We start from the raw sequence: 15,111 nt of genomic DNA on the forward strand, positions 1-15,111 counted from the left end.
GATAGCTTGTTAGCGACGCTCACATCTCGCATCTACGATTGCCTGTTAATATTATTTAAGAAAAACAAAATCTAGTTGTTTGGGACGACGTGGCGTTGGCAAATTATTCGTTAGTCGTCCCAACCCTAGTGATGTATAGCTAGCACAGGTACAGCTTACATTATACTCCGGTATTATACATCTTCTGCTACTTAAAAAACTGACAAGAGAAGTTTATCTATCAAGCAGAATGGCTCGAGGGCTCTACATAAAACATTGCAAAGTGCAAAAAAAACACATTGTAAAAGGATATTTAAATACAAATAAAATGTTAATTTAAGGCAAAGGGAATAGAGAATATAATCAAGTTATTAGAGAATATGACCCGGACAAAATACAAGAATAAAAGTTACTGTGTAGGAAATCAGTTCTTTGAGCGACAGGAAACCAGCGTAAATAGATCAGACAAGAGAAGGTAAATATATCCACTTCAGGGTTGTACTTCTTTCTGTTTCCATTCAGGTGAGTCTCCTCCTGGTTCGACCGCATCTGAAGAAAACCACGTGAAGTTTTGGTGAGTAATTTCTCAGAAATGCAAGTAATCTGTTGTGCTTTCCTTCGGTGAGTGCATCTTTACTACATCACTGCTTGTTTTACTCGTTACTGCAAAACCTCAACCGTTGCATCGGTACTCATAAAGATGGCCGCCGATTTGACTATCCTGTTACGCTGATGTGAATGGTAGTGTCACTTCTACTCCTTATTTCTGTGAATGTAACTAACAGGTTCATTTACTGGTATTAACCCTTCAAAATAAAAGCACCTCCTTTATAATGTAAAATTATTTTGATCACAACCTTAGGGAAACATTGAGAAAAGGAGACACACACGAAAGCAACAAAGTCTACAAATATACCGGACACACCGAAGGTCATTTACAAACCTGGCTGATATTTACACCAGGTCTTCCTGCTCCTCCTGCTCTGTCTGTGCTGTAGCCTCTGAGATTATGTCATACTCAGGACCAGAGTCTAACTGATGGGGAGAGACGAGAAGATGAGAGTCAACGGCCTTGTGAATGAAATTCACTTAGAAATCGATTCCACGCGAAAAAGAAAGACCATTTCCTTTAAATTGATCGTCTACAATCAACATGAAATGTGGATGCAAAACATGTGATGGTAAAAACACATTGGCAGTTTCTATTAAGAAAGATGTTACTGATAAAGTTACTTGCAAATTCTCTGAATGACCTCATACATTGATAACAAATGATAACTCTTTGGTAAGGGCTGTCACTGAGGCCAAACTTCTCTCACCGCCACAGTCTCGATGGGTTCACATGGTTCAGTGATGGAGATCACAGCCTTCTGCTTCCTGGATCGAATCCTGGAAAATATGTATTCATAAATAAATAAAAAGTTTAGTCAAAACTCCAAAATTATTAAAGAACTATTCAAAGTGAAAGTTCAATGATGATCAATTCTTATATTAATGTTTCACCTTATCCACAGACAAATAAGAAGCAGAGAAATCAGCATCAAAACCACCAGAGTCAGCCTGATGATATTCATTATCATTATTGATAAATTATCTAGAAGTGGAGACAGACAGTTATTAGATGGTATTTCAGATAAACATTACCTTACTAGGAGGGTTTGATTCATATATTGATGACACTTGCATTCTCTCTGCTGGCCATCAGGGGGCGACTCCTCCCTATTGCATGGAAGTCTATGAGAAAATGGTCCTACTTCTCTTGATGTATTATCTCAGTAAATATAGTAAACATGAGTTTATGTTCTCAATCTCTAGTTTCAATTCTTCTTCAATCCAGCATGATGTTCATTTAGTACATTATGGTCCATTTAGAGTCCACCAGACCAGAAAGCAGGGGATGACTTAGGGGCAGGGCTACCTGCTGATTAACAGGTCCCTACCAGTGAAGTTAGCTTTTTTTAAGGTTTTAATCTGGGTCCCCAAACTGTATAAAAGTCTGCTGGAGCGGCTCAGTGAATTACAGAAGACTGAATGTGAAGCAAGGAGAGGTGAAGAAAGTAGTTCTGATCAGTGAAATGTTCTCCTGCTGAGAATGGACACATTTAAGCTGTTTGGTGTCTTTAAATCAACTGTTTCACTCACATTTCACATCAACAGAGATGTGTCCAGATGTTTTCGTCCCCAGCTGGTTCTCAGCTGTACAGTAATACTGTCCAGAGTCAGAGGACTGGATGGAGCTGAGGACCAGCTGAGGTTCTTCACTGAGCCTTGTTTGGATCTTTTTGTACCAGGTGTATTTAGCTGCTGGGTTAGCATCACTGCTACAGCGCAGAATCACTGAACTGCCCTCCATTACATCACCAGGAGGACTCATCGACACAGAGGGAAGCTTTGGAGCATCTGGAGGAGAAATTAACACACATCACTTCTAGATTAGAATATGTTATCATATTTTAATTCTTAATTCTCTTTGAGCTGAGTCCATCCTCTTATCACAAAAACAAAAGAATTCCAAACAACATTGAGTCCATCAGAATATTTTATATGAATTGCTTTTCTTATGACGGCTCTTTATGTTTTAGTTTCTATAAATAACACCAGCAGTACACAAATAAACAGCTGCCTCTATGTTGAGATTTAGAAGACTTCAGCAGTTACGTCTCTGATTGTAATTGTATTATGATGTCAGTGTGTCCGTGTTTTCTTACACACTGAAGGAGAACGGTGATTCTCATATCCGTTTACAGAACAGGAGAAGTGGCCTGCTGAATTAATGTGAACATTAGTAGAAGGATCGGTTACTGTCCAAACTTTCTTTCCGTTCTTGTACCAGATGTAGGACGGACGGGCAGGCAGCAAACAACTGCTGTGACACTTCAGCTTCACGTAGTTAGGATATGAAGATGGTCCGCCCACCTTCACCTGGAGATCTGGATTGTTGACTAGGGAACAGGATTATTATTTTAGACAAAACCTAACATACAGACATTGAACTTGTGTTAATTATTAAAGGTAGAGTAGGTAATTTGGAAAAAACACAGAGATTTTGACTTTGAACGCATCGCTGAATCAAAAAGTGCTGTAATCAGCAAGTAAGCCTTGACAGACAGACAGGCTGTCTGATTATTTTCTCCGGACCGACTTTATTGATTGGACGGGGTTTCTACAGTCCTGCCACACCCACAGACGACATTTTTTAAATGTTTTATGTCAAATTTCATTTATTCATTGCTATCGGTATTTTACCAGGATTTCAAGTAATATAACAGAAGGTGTTTCTGAATAAAATCACCTACTCAACCTTTAACGTATGAATGCAAATGTTACCTTTGACATTCAAAGGTACTCCAGGTTCACCGGTGTAACTCTCTGTTAGTTGTTTTGTTGTGAACCTGAACTTGTACACAGCTGAGTCGCTCTCTCTCACATCTGTGATTGTCAGAGTGCAGCTCTTATCATAACAAGAGTAAAACACACGCCCTGAATACTCCGGGTCTGTTGTCAGATCCACATATTCATCTTCTTTCATTCTAGTAAACCAGAATCTTCTGGTAATACTTCCGTCTTGTATTGTGGATGGGTATGTGTAGCTGCAGCGTAAGTACACTGTTGATCCATTCAAGGCACAGATCTGAATAGAGGTGTAGTCCACTCCCCAGAAGACTGAACGTGAAGCAAGGAGAGCTGAAGAAAGTAGTCCTGATCAGTGAAATGTTCTGCTGCTGAGACTGGACACATTTAAGCTGTTTGGTGTCTTTAAATCAACTGTTTCACTCACATTTCACATCAACAGAGATGTGTCCAGATGTTGTCTTCCCCAGCTGGTTCTCAGCTGTGCAGTAATACTCTCCAGAGTCAGAGGACTGGATGGAGCTGAGAACCAGCTGAGGTTCTTCACTGAGCCTTTTTTGGGTCTTTTTGTACCAGGTGTATTTAGCTGCTGGGTTAGCATCACTGCTACAGTTCAGAGTCACTGAACTGCCCTCCATTACATCACCAGGAGGACTCATCGACACAGAGGGAAGCTTTGGAGTGTCTGGAGGAGAAACATGCACAGAAATACAAACGTTTTCGAGGCAAACTTGGTTGTTATAATGACTGCCACCTACTGGGAGAGGCACCAAACATAAACCTTAATAAACCTTAATAACATAGGGGATAGGACAACAAACCTTTGAACCTCAGTGTCAAGTTATACCAGAGAGTGCTGCAGCCTCACTGATTTAAAATCAGGATGAAATCATAGCTAAAATCAACCCAATCATGTAGCCGTCGCACAATAAATGCAATCACTTGACATGTCTTCATGTTGTTGTTGTTGTAAAGTGATTATGTACCGTAACCATCCTGCATGTCTTTGTACTGTGGGAGGAAGTCGGAGAGCCCGGAGAGAACCCACGCTCACACGGGGAGAACATGCAAACTCCACACAGAAGGATCCGGACCGGTATTCGAACCCGGGACCCTCTCACTGTGAGGGGACAGTGCTACCCACTACACCACCGTACAACACCTGTTCTCCCTCCCAAGTCATCAAGTAATGCAGCTTGGTCGATGCTCTTTAACCTTTGTATGTGAGGCACCCACCCACTGCATTATGATTCAAGACGATGGCACTGGCCTTCAAGGCCATCAATGGAACGGCACCCATCTACCTTACATTTACATTTAGGTCATTTAGCAGACACTTTTGTCCAAAGCGACTTACAATAAGTACATTTGTCAAAAGAAGGAAACAGAGAAACCACAACGTATCATTGCCGATAAAGTAAGAGCTAAAAATAGAACAAGTGTTAGGTCCTCATCTGAGTAAAGTAGTACCTTAAGAGCAACAGTGCTATGATCAGAGTGCTATAGGTAAGGTTTTTTTTTTTTTTTGGGGGGGGGGGGGGGGTGTTAGTGGGTCATGCTATGTAGAGTCAAGGTGAAGTCTGAACAGGTGAGTCTTGAGCCTTTTTCGGAAGATGGCAAATGAGGTTGTAGAGGGCAAATCTGCAGGATCGGGCCACAGCAGTGATGTTGGGGCGCAGGATAGTTGGTCATCGAGGATTACACCCAGGTTCCTTGCAGTTGAGGAAGGTAATACTGTGATGCCCTCGACAGAGACCAACAGGTCCGTGCGAGGGCAATCTTTCCATGGGATGAAGGAGTTCGGTTTTATTCAGGTTAAGCTTGAGGTGATGTGCAGTTGTCCAGACAGAGATGTCAGCCAGACAGTCCGAGATGCGAGTTGCAATGTGTCAGAGTTTGGGGCAAAAGAGAGGAACAGCTGGGTGTCATCTGCGTAGCAATGGTAGGAGAATCCATGCGATGTAATAACAGAACCTAGTGATCTGGTGTATAGTGAGAACAGAAGCGGTCCTAGTCCTGAGCCCGTGTCCAGAGAACAGGGTTTGGACATAGAGCCATTCCATGCGACCTGAAAGGTGCGATTTGTCAGGTATGATGTAAACCAGGTGAGAGCAGAGTCAGTTATGCCAAGTTCAGCCAGAGTGGAGAGGAGGATTTGGTGGTTGACTGTGTCGAATGCAGCAGATAGTTCGAGGAGAATGAGAACAGAGGAGTGGGATCAGGCTCTGGTGTCTCGCAGGGACTCAGTCACTGTGAGGAGGGCCGTCTCAGTGGAGTGAGCAGTCCTGAATCTTGATTGATTAGGGTCATGGAGGTTGTTCTGCGAGAGATAGGATGACAGTTGGTTGTAGGCGGCATGTTCCAAGGTTTTAGAGAGAAATGAAAGAAGAGATACAAGTCTGTAGCTTTGGATGTCAGTAGCGTCTAGGGTGGGTTTTTTAAGGAGAGGCTTCACTGTAGCAGTCTTAAAAGCCGCTGGAATGACACCTCAGGTGAGGGAGGAGTTGATCAGGGTGGTGAGGAATGGCAAGATGTCGTGTGAGATGTCCTGGAGAAGAGAGGAGGGGATCGGGTCAAGGTGGTGGCATGGTTAGATGTGACAAGTGCGTGAACGTCTTCAAAGGTGAGAGGGCTAAAGCTGGTGAGGCCATCTGAGCTGAGAGTTAGTGGAGAGTTTTCTGGGAGGTTATAGGAGTGAATGAGGAGCTGATGTCATTTACTTTCTTGGTAAAGTAAGTTGCAAAGTCATCAGCAGTAAGGGAGGAACTTACAGCTACCTTCAAACACTGGTCAAACCACACACCCCGACTCGAGCACTTCGCTCCTCTGCTTCAGCTGGCCGGCTGGTACCACCATTGCTGAAATCAAACAAATGTCGCTCAGCAAAGTCCCCCCCCCCCCCCAAAAAAAAGCACTTCTATGTTCTTACCTGTAGCACTTTGATCATAGCCCTGTTGTACTTGAGGTATCCTTGCTGAACAGCTACTACTTTACTCAGATGAGCACCTACCTACCTTTCTACTTTTTCGCTCTTACTTTATCGGCAATGATGTGTTGTGGTTTCTTTCTTTCCACAAATTTTGTATTGTGACTCGCTTTGGACAAAAGCGACTGCTAAATGCCCTAAATGTAAATGTAAATTATGGGCAGGGGAACTGATGTAGTATCTACATAGCATGACCCACTAACACCCCCCCCCCCCCCCCCCCCCCCAAAAGAAAACAAAAAAAAAACCTTACCTATAGTACTCTGATCATAGCACTGTTGCTCTTAAGGTACTACTTTACTCAGATGAGGACCTAACACTTGTTCTATTTTTAGCTCTTACTTTATCGGCAATGATACGTTGTGGTTTCTTTGTTTCTTTCTTTTGACAAATGTACTTATTGTAAGTCACTTTGGACAAAAGCGTCTGCTAAATGACCTAAATGTAAATGTATCAAACAAGATAGTCCACAGTTAGAGGTGGACAGGTCCAACAAACACAGGACTTTACACCAGGAGACCGCTGTTAGTGTCCCGTGTAAACTAAAAGTAAATCTGACTTCTGATAAGATCAGCATTAGTGAAGAGTAGCTGTTGTCCTTTCAAGTAGACTGCAAATAGCTAATGCTTATTGCTATAATTCAATGAGATTTATTTATAGAGTGCAAAATCACACATTTGCCCCATAGGGCTTTACAATGTGTACAATGTAGACATCTTCTGTCCCAGAACCCTCACCTCAGATAAGAAAGTAAATGCTAGCATATCCCAGCCTTGCATGTTAACTAAAATGTGCAAATGTTTCAAAGAGTTTGTACTTTATTTTATCACAAAAACTGATACCACTTAACTTACAGAGACGCATTAGTCAGCATGCTAGCGATGAGCCTTAGCGCTAGCTAACTGAAAGGACAACGGCCATAATGAAGGTCCAGCTTCATGTTAATAAAACGTAGATCAAGCCCAGCATGTGGTGTTTTTTCATGTTCTGCAACTGTAGCATGAAATCAGCATGGAATACGCAAGCTAGCTAGTAAAATGAGGAGCTGAGTGAAATTGAACAAATCCATGCTTGATTGTCAATGTAGGACTATCTCTGGAAAATTAGACATTTACACTGACTCACCACGTTTTTTAATGTGCTGAGAGTTTCATTTCAAGTCCACAGAATGGAGAGAAAAGGCCTCCGCTGTGATGGTAATGCTACACTGGTACTGGTAAATGAACCAACTATAGAGGCGACTGGGCATGTCTCGTGGGATGCTGCATTAAAACATGTTTCTCCCGGCCCCAAGGTGCTCCTTCACCAAATCGCTCGCTCGAATTGAAACGTTTCAACGCGTTGCCTGGCGCACCTTTGCATTGACGTTGTATGCAATTGCACCGCCCAAAAGATTTGCTGTGCATTTGGTGTGAACACAGCATATGATAGTCAGACGTTTACCTCCACTGTCTCTATTCAAACACTCTGTGGGCCCTAGTTTCGTGGCGCAGCACAGGGTGGCGGAGCCGGCGTAATGCAAGTTTCGACCAGCGCAGCCTTGCGCACGGTCAGTTTGGCAGTTTGGTGGATCGCATGCGCCAAGATGGGTGTGGCGGCGCAACAGGGGGAGGCGTCACAGATTCAGCTTGGCGCAGCGGAAGTTTCGTGGCAAAAAGCCTCGCCGAGACTGCACCGAAAGCTTGCCAGCTCCAACCTGGTCTACTCTTGGCGTAAGGCGAATTATAGCTGGCGGAGTGACAGTTTGGCTGACCGGCGTGCAATGCGCACACGTCACCAAGACCTCACAGGCAGGTTTCCACAGTTCCAGGCATATTTACATTCAATAAATAATCACAACAAACACTATTTAATGCAACTAATTGAATCAACATGTGAATTTATATCTATATAAATTGTCCCGTCACATCTGACGTCAGATCAAAGGTGGATGGCGCGCGTAACGGAAACTCAGCCTCTCGGACCAAAACATCTCCCTCTCTCTCTCCTGTTTTTCATATCTATCCAATCCACTGCTAATAAAATGCGTCTATGCCTGAAAAAATCTTAAAAAGAAAAAAATACAGCAGCTCGTGCCTGGTCTCGCGCCTCGGCAGCCTGTTATCCGTGGAAATGCACAACTTTGCTGCGAGCTGGAACCGGAGTTGGGGCTGCAGCTGGTCTGAGCGGCGCGCAAGGTCCTAGTGTCCCGCCGTTCTGGTGTTGGACGGGGAAACCAGTGCAGCTGTGGAGCGCAGATGATGAAGACGGTGATGATGATGATTGGCCCGGCCAGCTCGCAGGCACCGGGTTCTCGCATTATGTCTACTGCTGTGCGCCCTGACCCTGTTTTGTGATAGACATACATAAAATGTGCCTACAATTTCTATAGTGATATAATATCGGCATTATAATTATTATGACTATACGCACGCACAGCGCGTGATGAGCGTGGTGGGAGCAGCGGCGCTGCTTCTGTCATCGGGTTGTCAAGTGACGAAACTTGCACTGAACCTCCCCTAACGCATTAAAGGAGAGGAGAGGAGCTCATTTGATTGGTGAAGATCTGAATCGGCTGTATTAATCCCAGTCCACGCCTCGTCTCCTCCTCGTCTCCCACTCACGCCTTCTTCTCCTCCCTCTTTCCCACTTGCGTGGGTGGGAGTGACGGGAGGCGTGGTACACGAAACTTGCAAAGTCCAGACGGACACACCCCGTCAGCGTGGCGCAGGTGCGCTGCGCGCCGACTACGCCTGGTCTACAAAACTAGGGCCCTAGTGCTCATGTTTAATACTCACACTGGACGTCTACAAACAGAGAGGAAAAGTTCTCTCCATGTTGATTCTCAGACTTGCAGTAGTAGATCCCTCTGTCCTCCGAGCTGATGGAGATGAAACCATAACTTCCTTCTGGTCCATGATGCAGTGTTTGGTTCTCCTTGTACCAGGTGTAGTTAGCTGCTGGGTTAGCATCACTGCTACAGCTCAGATTCAGTGAACTGCCCTCCATTACATCACCAGAGGGACTCGCTGACAGGGAGGGAAGCTTTGGAGCATCTGGAGGAAATGTGTGAACAGAGGGTGTGTTACACAAAAACATGTGAATAATAGTGAATAATTAATAGTTAACTGCAGTGTGTAGCAGCAGCATTTTAGACTTTTTAGGAGGACTGAAGAATGGATGCAGGACGGTTTTAATCTGGGTCCCCAAACTGTATAAAAGTCTGCTGGAGCGGCTCAGTGAATTACAGAGGACTGAATGTGAAGCAAGGAGAGGTGAAGAAAGTAGTCCTGATCAGTGAAATGTTCTTCTGCTGAGAATGGACACATTTAAGCTGTTTGGTGTCTCACTCACATTTCACATCAACAGAGATGTTTCCAGATGTTGTCGTCCCCAGCTGGTTCTCAGCTGTGCAGTAATACTGTCCAGAGTCAGAGGACTGGATGGAGTTGAGGACCAGCTGAGGTTCTTCACTGAGCCTTGTTTGGATCTTCTTGTACCAGGTGTAGTTAGCTGCTGGGTTAGCATCACTGCTACAGCGCAGAGTCACTGAACTGCCCTCCATTACATCACCAGGAGGACTCATCGACACAGAGGGAAGCTTTGGTGTGTCTGGAGGAGAAATTAACACACATCACTTCTAGATTAGAATATGTTATCATATGATCAACTATTTTAATTCTTAATTCTCTTTGTTTCTTTTAGACGCTCTTGTAGGAACAACAGCTTCATGCTTCAGGGTCTCCTCACTCCAGATGAGAAAACACTCACGTCCAGATCATTGGACTGACCTGGACCTGGATATATGAGGCCTCTTTATGGCCTCAAAACCTGCCCGATTAGGAGATTCATGAACACCTAAATCGAAGCCTCAACAACATCTCGACGCATCTCCAAATGTGTGGAAGACACAGACCTTCAGAAACACCAGACTTTAAGGCACCACAAACACGGCTGAGCCCTGAGCCAGCCCTTAGTTAAGCTGCTATAGGCCTAGACTGCCGGGGGATAGTGTCACACTGAGCCTCCCCCCCGGAGTCCCCTCTTGCTTCTGTTAATACCAACCCTACTGCTAATGCTACTACTACTATACTACTACCAACATCAAATGCAGTTGGAACCCAAGGGCCTGGGCTGCATGAGAATTCTGCCTAAAAGCCTGTTAAGGCTTGTCGCTGTAACTCTTGCTCCTGGGTGATGTTGGGACTTTGAAATTGTATTAACTGACAAATCATGAGTGTATTCTAGTCCTGCTCAATGTGTTAAGTGTCCTGAGATGACTTCTGTTGTGATATGACACTATAAATAAAATTGAAATTGAATATGTCTCTGATCGTAATTGCATTGTGATGTCAGTGTGTACATGTGTTTTCTGTCCTGACACAGTGGAGTAAACTTGTAAGTAAGTCAGTAAAATGTATTTATCAAGCACATTTGTAACAGTTCACACTGACCAAAGTGCTGTACATAGTGCATTAAGAAGGTCAACAAGTAAAATGAACAATGCTGAATAAAAGGTCTGAGATGAAAGATGGGACCTGGGTTAGATTGAGGGCTTTGAACACCATCAGTGCAATCTTTAAATGGATCCTTTGGTGTACTGACAGCCAGTGAAGGGATGCAAGGACTGGTGTGATTTGATCCCACTTTTTTGACCCAGTCAACAGTCTTGCTGCTGCATTCTGGACCATTTGGAGGCGTGATATGAGGGACTGGGGAGACCAAGGTTGTGATATGACAGGGAGTGTTTTCATTTAGAGATGATTCTGAGCTGGTAGAAGCTGTTTTGCACTACGTAGGAGCAAAAGCAAAGCTCAGAATCAAAAATGACACCCAGATTTCTAGCAAATGGTTTTGAGTATTTAGAAATGATGTCCCATCCAGACATTAATCTCTTTGAGACACTCTAGAAGAGTCTTACACACAACTTACACACTGAAGGAGAACGGTGATTCTCGTATCCGTTTACAGAACAGGAGAAGTTCCCTGCTGAATTCATGGGAATAGAACAAAAAAAAGAATCTGTTTCAACATATGGACATTGAACTTGTGTTAATTATTAAAGGTAGAGTAGGTAATTTGGAAAAACCACAGAGATTTTGACTTTGCATGCATCGCTGAACCAAAAAGTGCTGTAATCAGCAAGTAAGCCTTGACAGACAGACAGGCTGTCTGATTATTTTCTCCGGACCGACTTTATTGATTGGACGGGGTTTCTACAGTCCTGCCACACCCACAGATAACATTTTTTATATGTTTTATGTCAAATTTAATTTATCCATTGCTATCGGTATTTTACCAGGATTTCAAGTAATATAACAGAAGGTGTTTCTGAATAAAATCACCTACTCAACCTTTAACGTATGAATGCAAATGTTACCTTTGACATTCAAAGGTACTCCAGGTTCATCGGTGTAACTCTCTGTTAGTTGTTTTGTTGTGAACCTGAACTTGTACACAGCTGAGTCGCTCTCTCTCACATCTGTGATTGTCAGAGTGCAGCTCTTATCATAACAAGAGTAAAACACACGCCCTGAATACTCCGGGTCTGTTGTCAGATCCACATATTCATCTTCTTTCATTCTAATAAACCAGAATCTTCTGGTAATACTTCCGTCTTGTGTTGTGGATGGGTATGTGTAGCTGCCGTTTAAGTACACTGTTGATCCTTTCAAGGCACAGATCTGAGTAGAGGTGTAGTCCACTCCCCAGCCATCCTGACCCCGTATCACTGTAACACACAGAAACCAGGAACCGCAATTAGACCCAGCACAGCATCAGGACAGACTTCCACTCGAAGTGTGTGAAGCTACATTTCTCAGAGTGACTTATGCTCTCATGCCATCCCACTTTAAGTCAGTGTGGACAACAAGAATTTTATAAGTACCAACTGGTTTTTGAGTCGGGGAGCGTACGAGCAAACTTTACTACACCACCAACTGTTTTACTGTAGTTTTATCTTAACTAAGAACTGTTCTGGGTCACGTTTCTCTCAGATTGTACTTCTTTGCATGGACGTAGGAAGCAAAGAAATGTGAGTGGGACTATTTAACCGGGGTCTGGGAGTCCTCCAGAAGATGTTTAACAGAGAAAATGTCATTTCCTATATTCTGATGCATTTTAACATGTGGTTTCATGGTAAAAAGTCTGAAGTTATAGTTTGTTAGATCTGTCTTCAACACGATAAGCAAATATCTTTTAAAATGCTTGTTTTCTGAATGGAGTCTGGAGCAATCAGTACTAGGATATGCTAACACCGTACCTGCTCCAAAAATACTGAAAATAACGTTGTCTTGGCATAAATATGGCAGCGAGCTTGTTGTGTGGACCACAGACGGTCTACAGATGGTTTGTGCTCACAGTTGGGTTTGGTCTCAGTATGAAATGTATGACACCATCGTAGAGCTCCGGGTAGTAGTGATGTCCAAATGAAGCTTCGTGAAGCATTTTCTTTATTTTCTGAGCCCAATAGATGGCGCTCTCTGTTCAACAAAGGGTTGAAGGCCGATATATTTCCATTGTTTTCCATTTGGACATCACTAGCTCCGGGAGACCACAGACCGCTACGATACGTCTCCATTTCTGATTCACTGAGGAGTGACGACACGAGGAGAATCTCAACGCTGATTGGCTACGCTTTCAAGCGTCACCTGCATATTTAACAGTCTTATTTTAACTTGAGCGATGGAAAATCTTGCGTCAGTCACATGCACCATTAGCGCATCGCAAGGGTGTCGTTCATTTCAACATTAAAAAAGAAATCTCATCCATTGTGTCTTCTTTTGTATTATTTTATATCCTCTTCTGGTGCCCTTTAATCGGTTGCTCATATGGCGTTTACTTCCTGCTGGAGTAGCTTTTGCTTCTGTGTGTGCACACGGCCCTGTGGTCTCATGGCCTTTTATGGAGACTGACGGACCGTTTCTGTGCTCAGTTCTGCAGTTTAAGAACACGTTAAGGATTTAATGTAGACTTTTCTTGTAAACTTTCTTAAATTCCATAAAAACCAGAGGAAGATATTTGTGAATGAGGCCCAATGAGCTGAAAGACACTAAAACGTCAGGTGATCCACCGTGGCCACAACTCATACTTTTGCATTAGCAAAAGTCAGATAACGCCCCTAAACTGACATTTTCCTTAAGTCAACGTGATCATGATTTTTTCTTCATGTGTGGACCACAGGGGCTGTAAGCTGTCTGATAGCATCATTCATACAGGAAATATGACACGAGTAGCCAGTTATCATGTCTTTCCTGTCACTCCTAACTGCAGGAGATGCAAAGTGGATAAGAAAACTTTAAGGTGCACTAATGAACATCCATATACAAACAATATGATATGTCGATGCGGGTGAACTCGTTCTTCCGTAGCTGATTGTCATTTATAAATCTACAGAAGCTGTACTGTACAAATTGTACACATGTATCGTGTTCCACTGATCGTTTTGGCCGAGGCGTAACGTCTCTCCAATTCGTACGTTTCCTCGTGTTTTTTAATATTTTCTGCACTAACAAAGAAGAATGTAATGTTCTTAGTGTTTTCTTTTGCCCATTGAAACATCTCCATTGGTGTCAGAATGTGGTTTGCATCAGTGGCCTGCAGACTTGCTCGTGCTGCAAGTCGTTTGTCACAGGCGGGTCTCTTTCATCGGGGATAAGGGGTTAATTTGTGATTTTCAGGAAATTAATGGCCAGCAGTCTAAATATTTAATTGTTTGCCATCACTGAGCATAATACTTAGTTATTTCCACTATATTCATGCTTTATCATCACTGAATTCTCCCTGATCTACATTCCAGACTTCTGGGAAAAAATTTCAAAATGGTGCATTATGAAGAATAAAATTCATATTAAGGAGCTTCATAGTCAAACGTTTTATTTCATTAAAAGAAAGAACGAATATGTATCTTTATCTGGTATAAATCCCATTAGGATCATCAAGTGCCCACATGGTCATTTGGGGGTCCAAATATGGGGTTCCAAAAGAGTCACCTCTGCCCTGGAGGGTTTTTGGACCCCCATAAAACCCCCACCAGTGGTACCATACCCTTCAAATTCATTTTGGCAAGAGCAAAGGTCCCAAATATATCAAATAACCCTGTTTAGAATAAATATGATCATTAATCGTGGTGCTAGGGGCACCCAAAAAGTAAAAAAATAATTTTCAAAAAAAAATTGGATTTTGGAGACCCAGACCAATTTCCAGCCTTCTATCACTATTAGAACAGAAGTTATACATTCAGATTCCCTCGTTTGGTAACATGAGGCATATTTTCACCGCTTTTTTACTTTAACGGGGCACAACCCTCCAGTTTGTAAAGTTTCTAATTTTCAGGATGCTGCTGGTGTTGCAAACAGCTCTTGTCGGTTGTCCTGAAAAGACTTTGCTGTCTTACAACATGAATGTAGATGTACAGTACCGTGAACAGAGAGAAGGAAGACAACCAATCCACTTGCTGCTGCTGCTGCTGCTGTTAAACTCATGGCTGCTCCTCACGTCTCAACCATCAGGAATATCACACACAACAGAAATACTGGGGGTCAGTACGCTGCCACCAGAAACGTTTCTGCAGTCAGAAGTCTGCAGACTGAACACAGTGGTGTTGATCACATATAAAAAACTGACTTGGCTTCCTTCCTTCTGATCATGTGCATGAACACACGGATGCCTGTAAACACCTAAGCTGATATGAAGAAGTGATTCTCACAGTTTTTCTCAATGTTTGAAAGCAGCGAGTCTGTTTGTGATGTTGAAATGCTGCTCTGAATAATTTGTTATCATGTAGTGTGATGGAGTGTTAGCATAGCCTAGCACCC

The 15,111-nt window shown here is 43.1% G+C and overlaps 1 protein-coding gene across 1 annotated transcript; it reads right to left on the bottom strand.

Moving 5' to 3' along the window:
- Window positions 1–2,113: 2,113 nt before the first annotated feature.
- Window positions 2,114–11,319, bottom strand: LOC311028883 (B-cell receptor CD22-like; the record flags this gene model as incomplete). The annotated part of the gene is made up of 5 exons (XM_084033679.1): window positions 11,228–11,319; window positions 9,650–9,907; window positions 9,094–9,351; window positions 3,758–4,015; window positions 2,114–2,379 (listed from the first exon to the last, which is right to left on the bottom strand). The coding sequence occupies exons 1-5, from the start codon at window positions 11,292–11,294 to the stop codon at window positions 2,114–2,116; spliced, it is 1,107 nt and encodes a 368-aa protein (XP_083889805.1). The 5' UTR covers window positions 11,295–11,319.
- Between the last annotated feature and the right edge of the window lie 3,792 nt (window positions 11,320–15,111).

This window comes from Eutrigla gurnardus (genome assembly GCF_963514095.1).
Source record: "Eutrigla gurnardus genome assembly, chromosome: 18".
Lineage (NCBI taxonomy): Eukaryota > Metazoa > Chordata > Actinopteri > Perciformes > Triglidae > Eutrigla > Eutrigla gurnardus.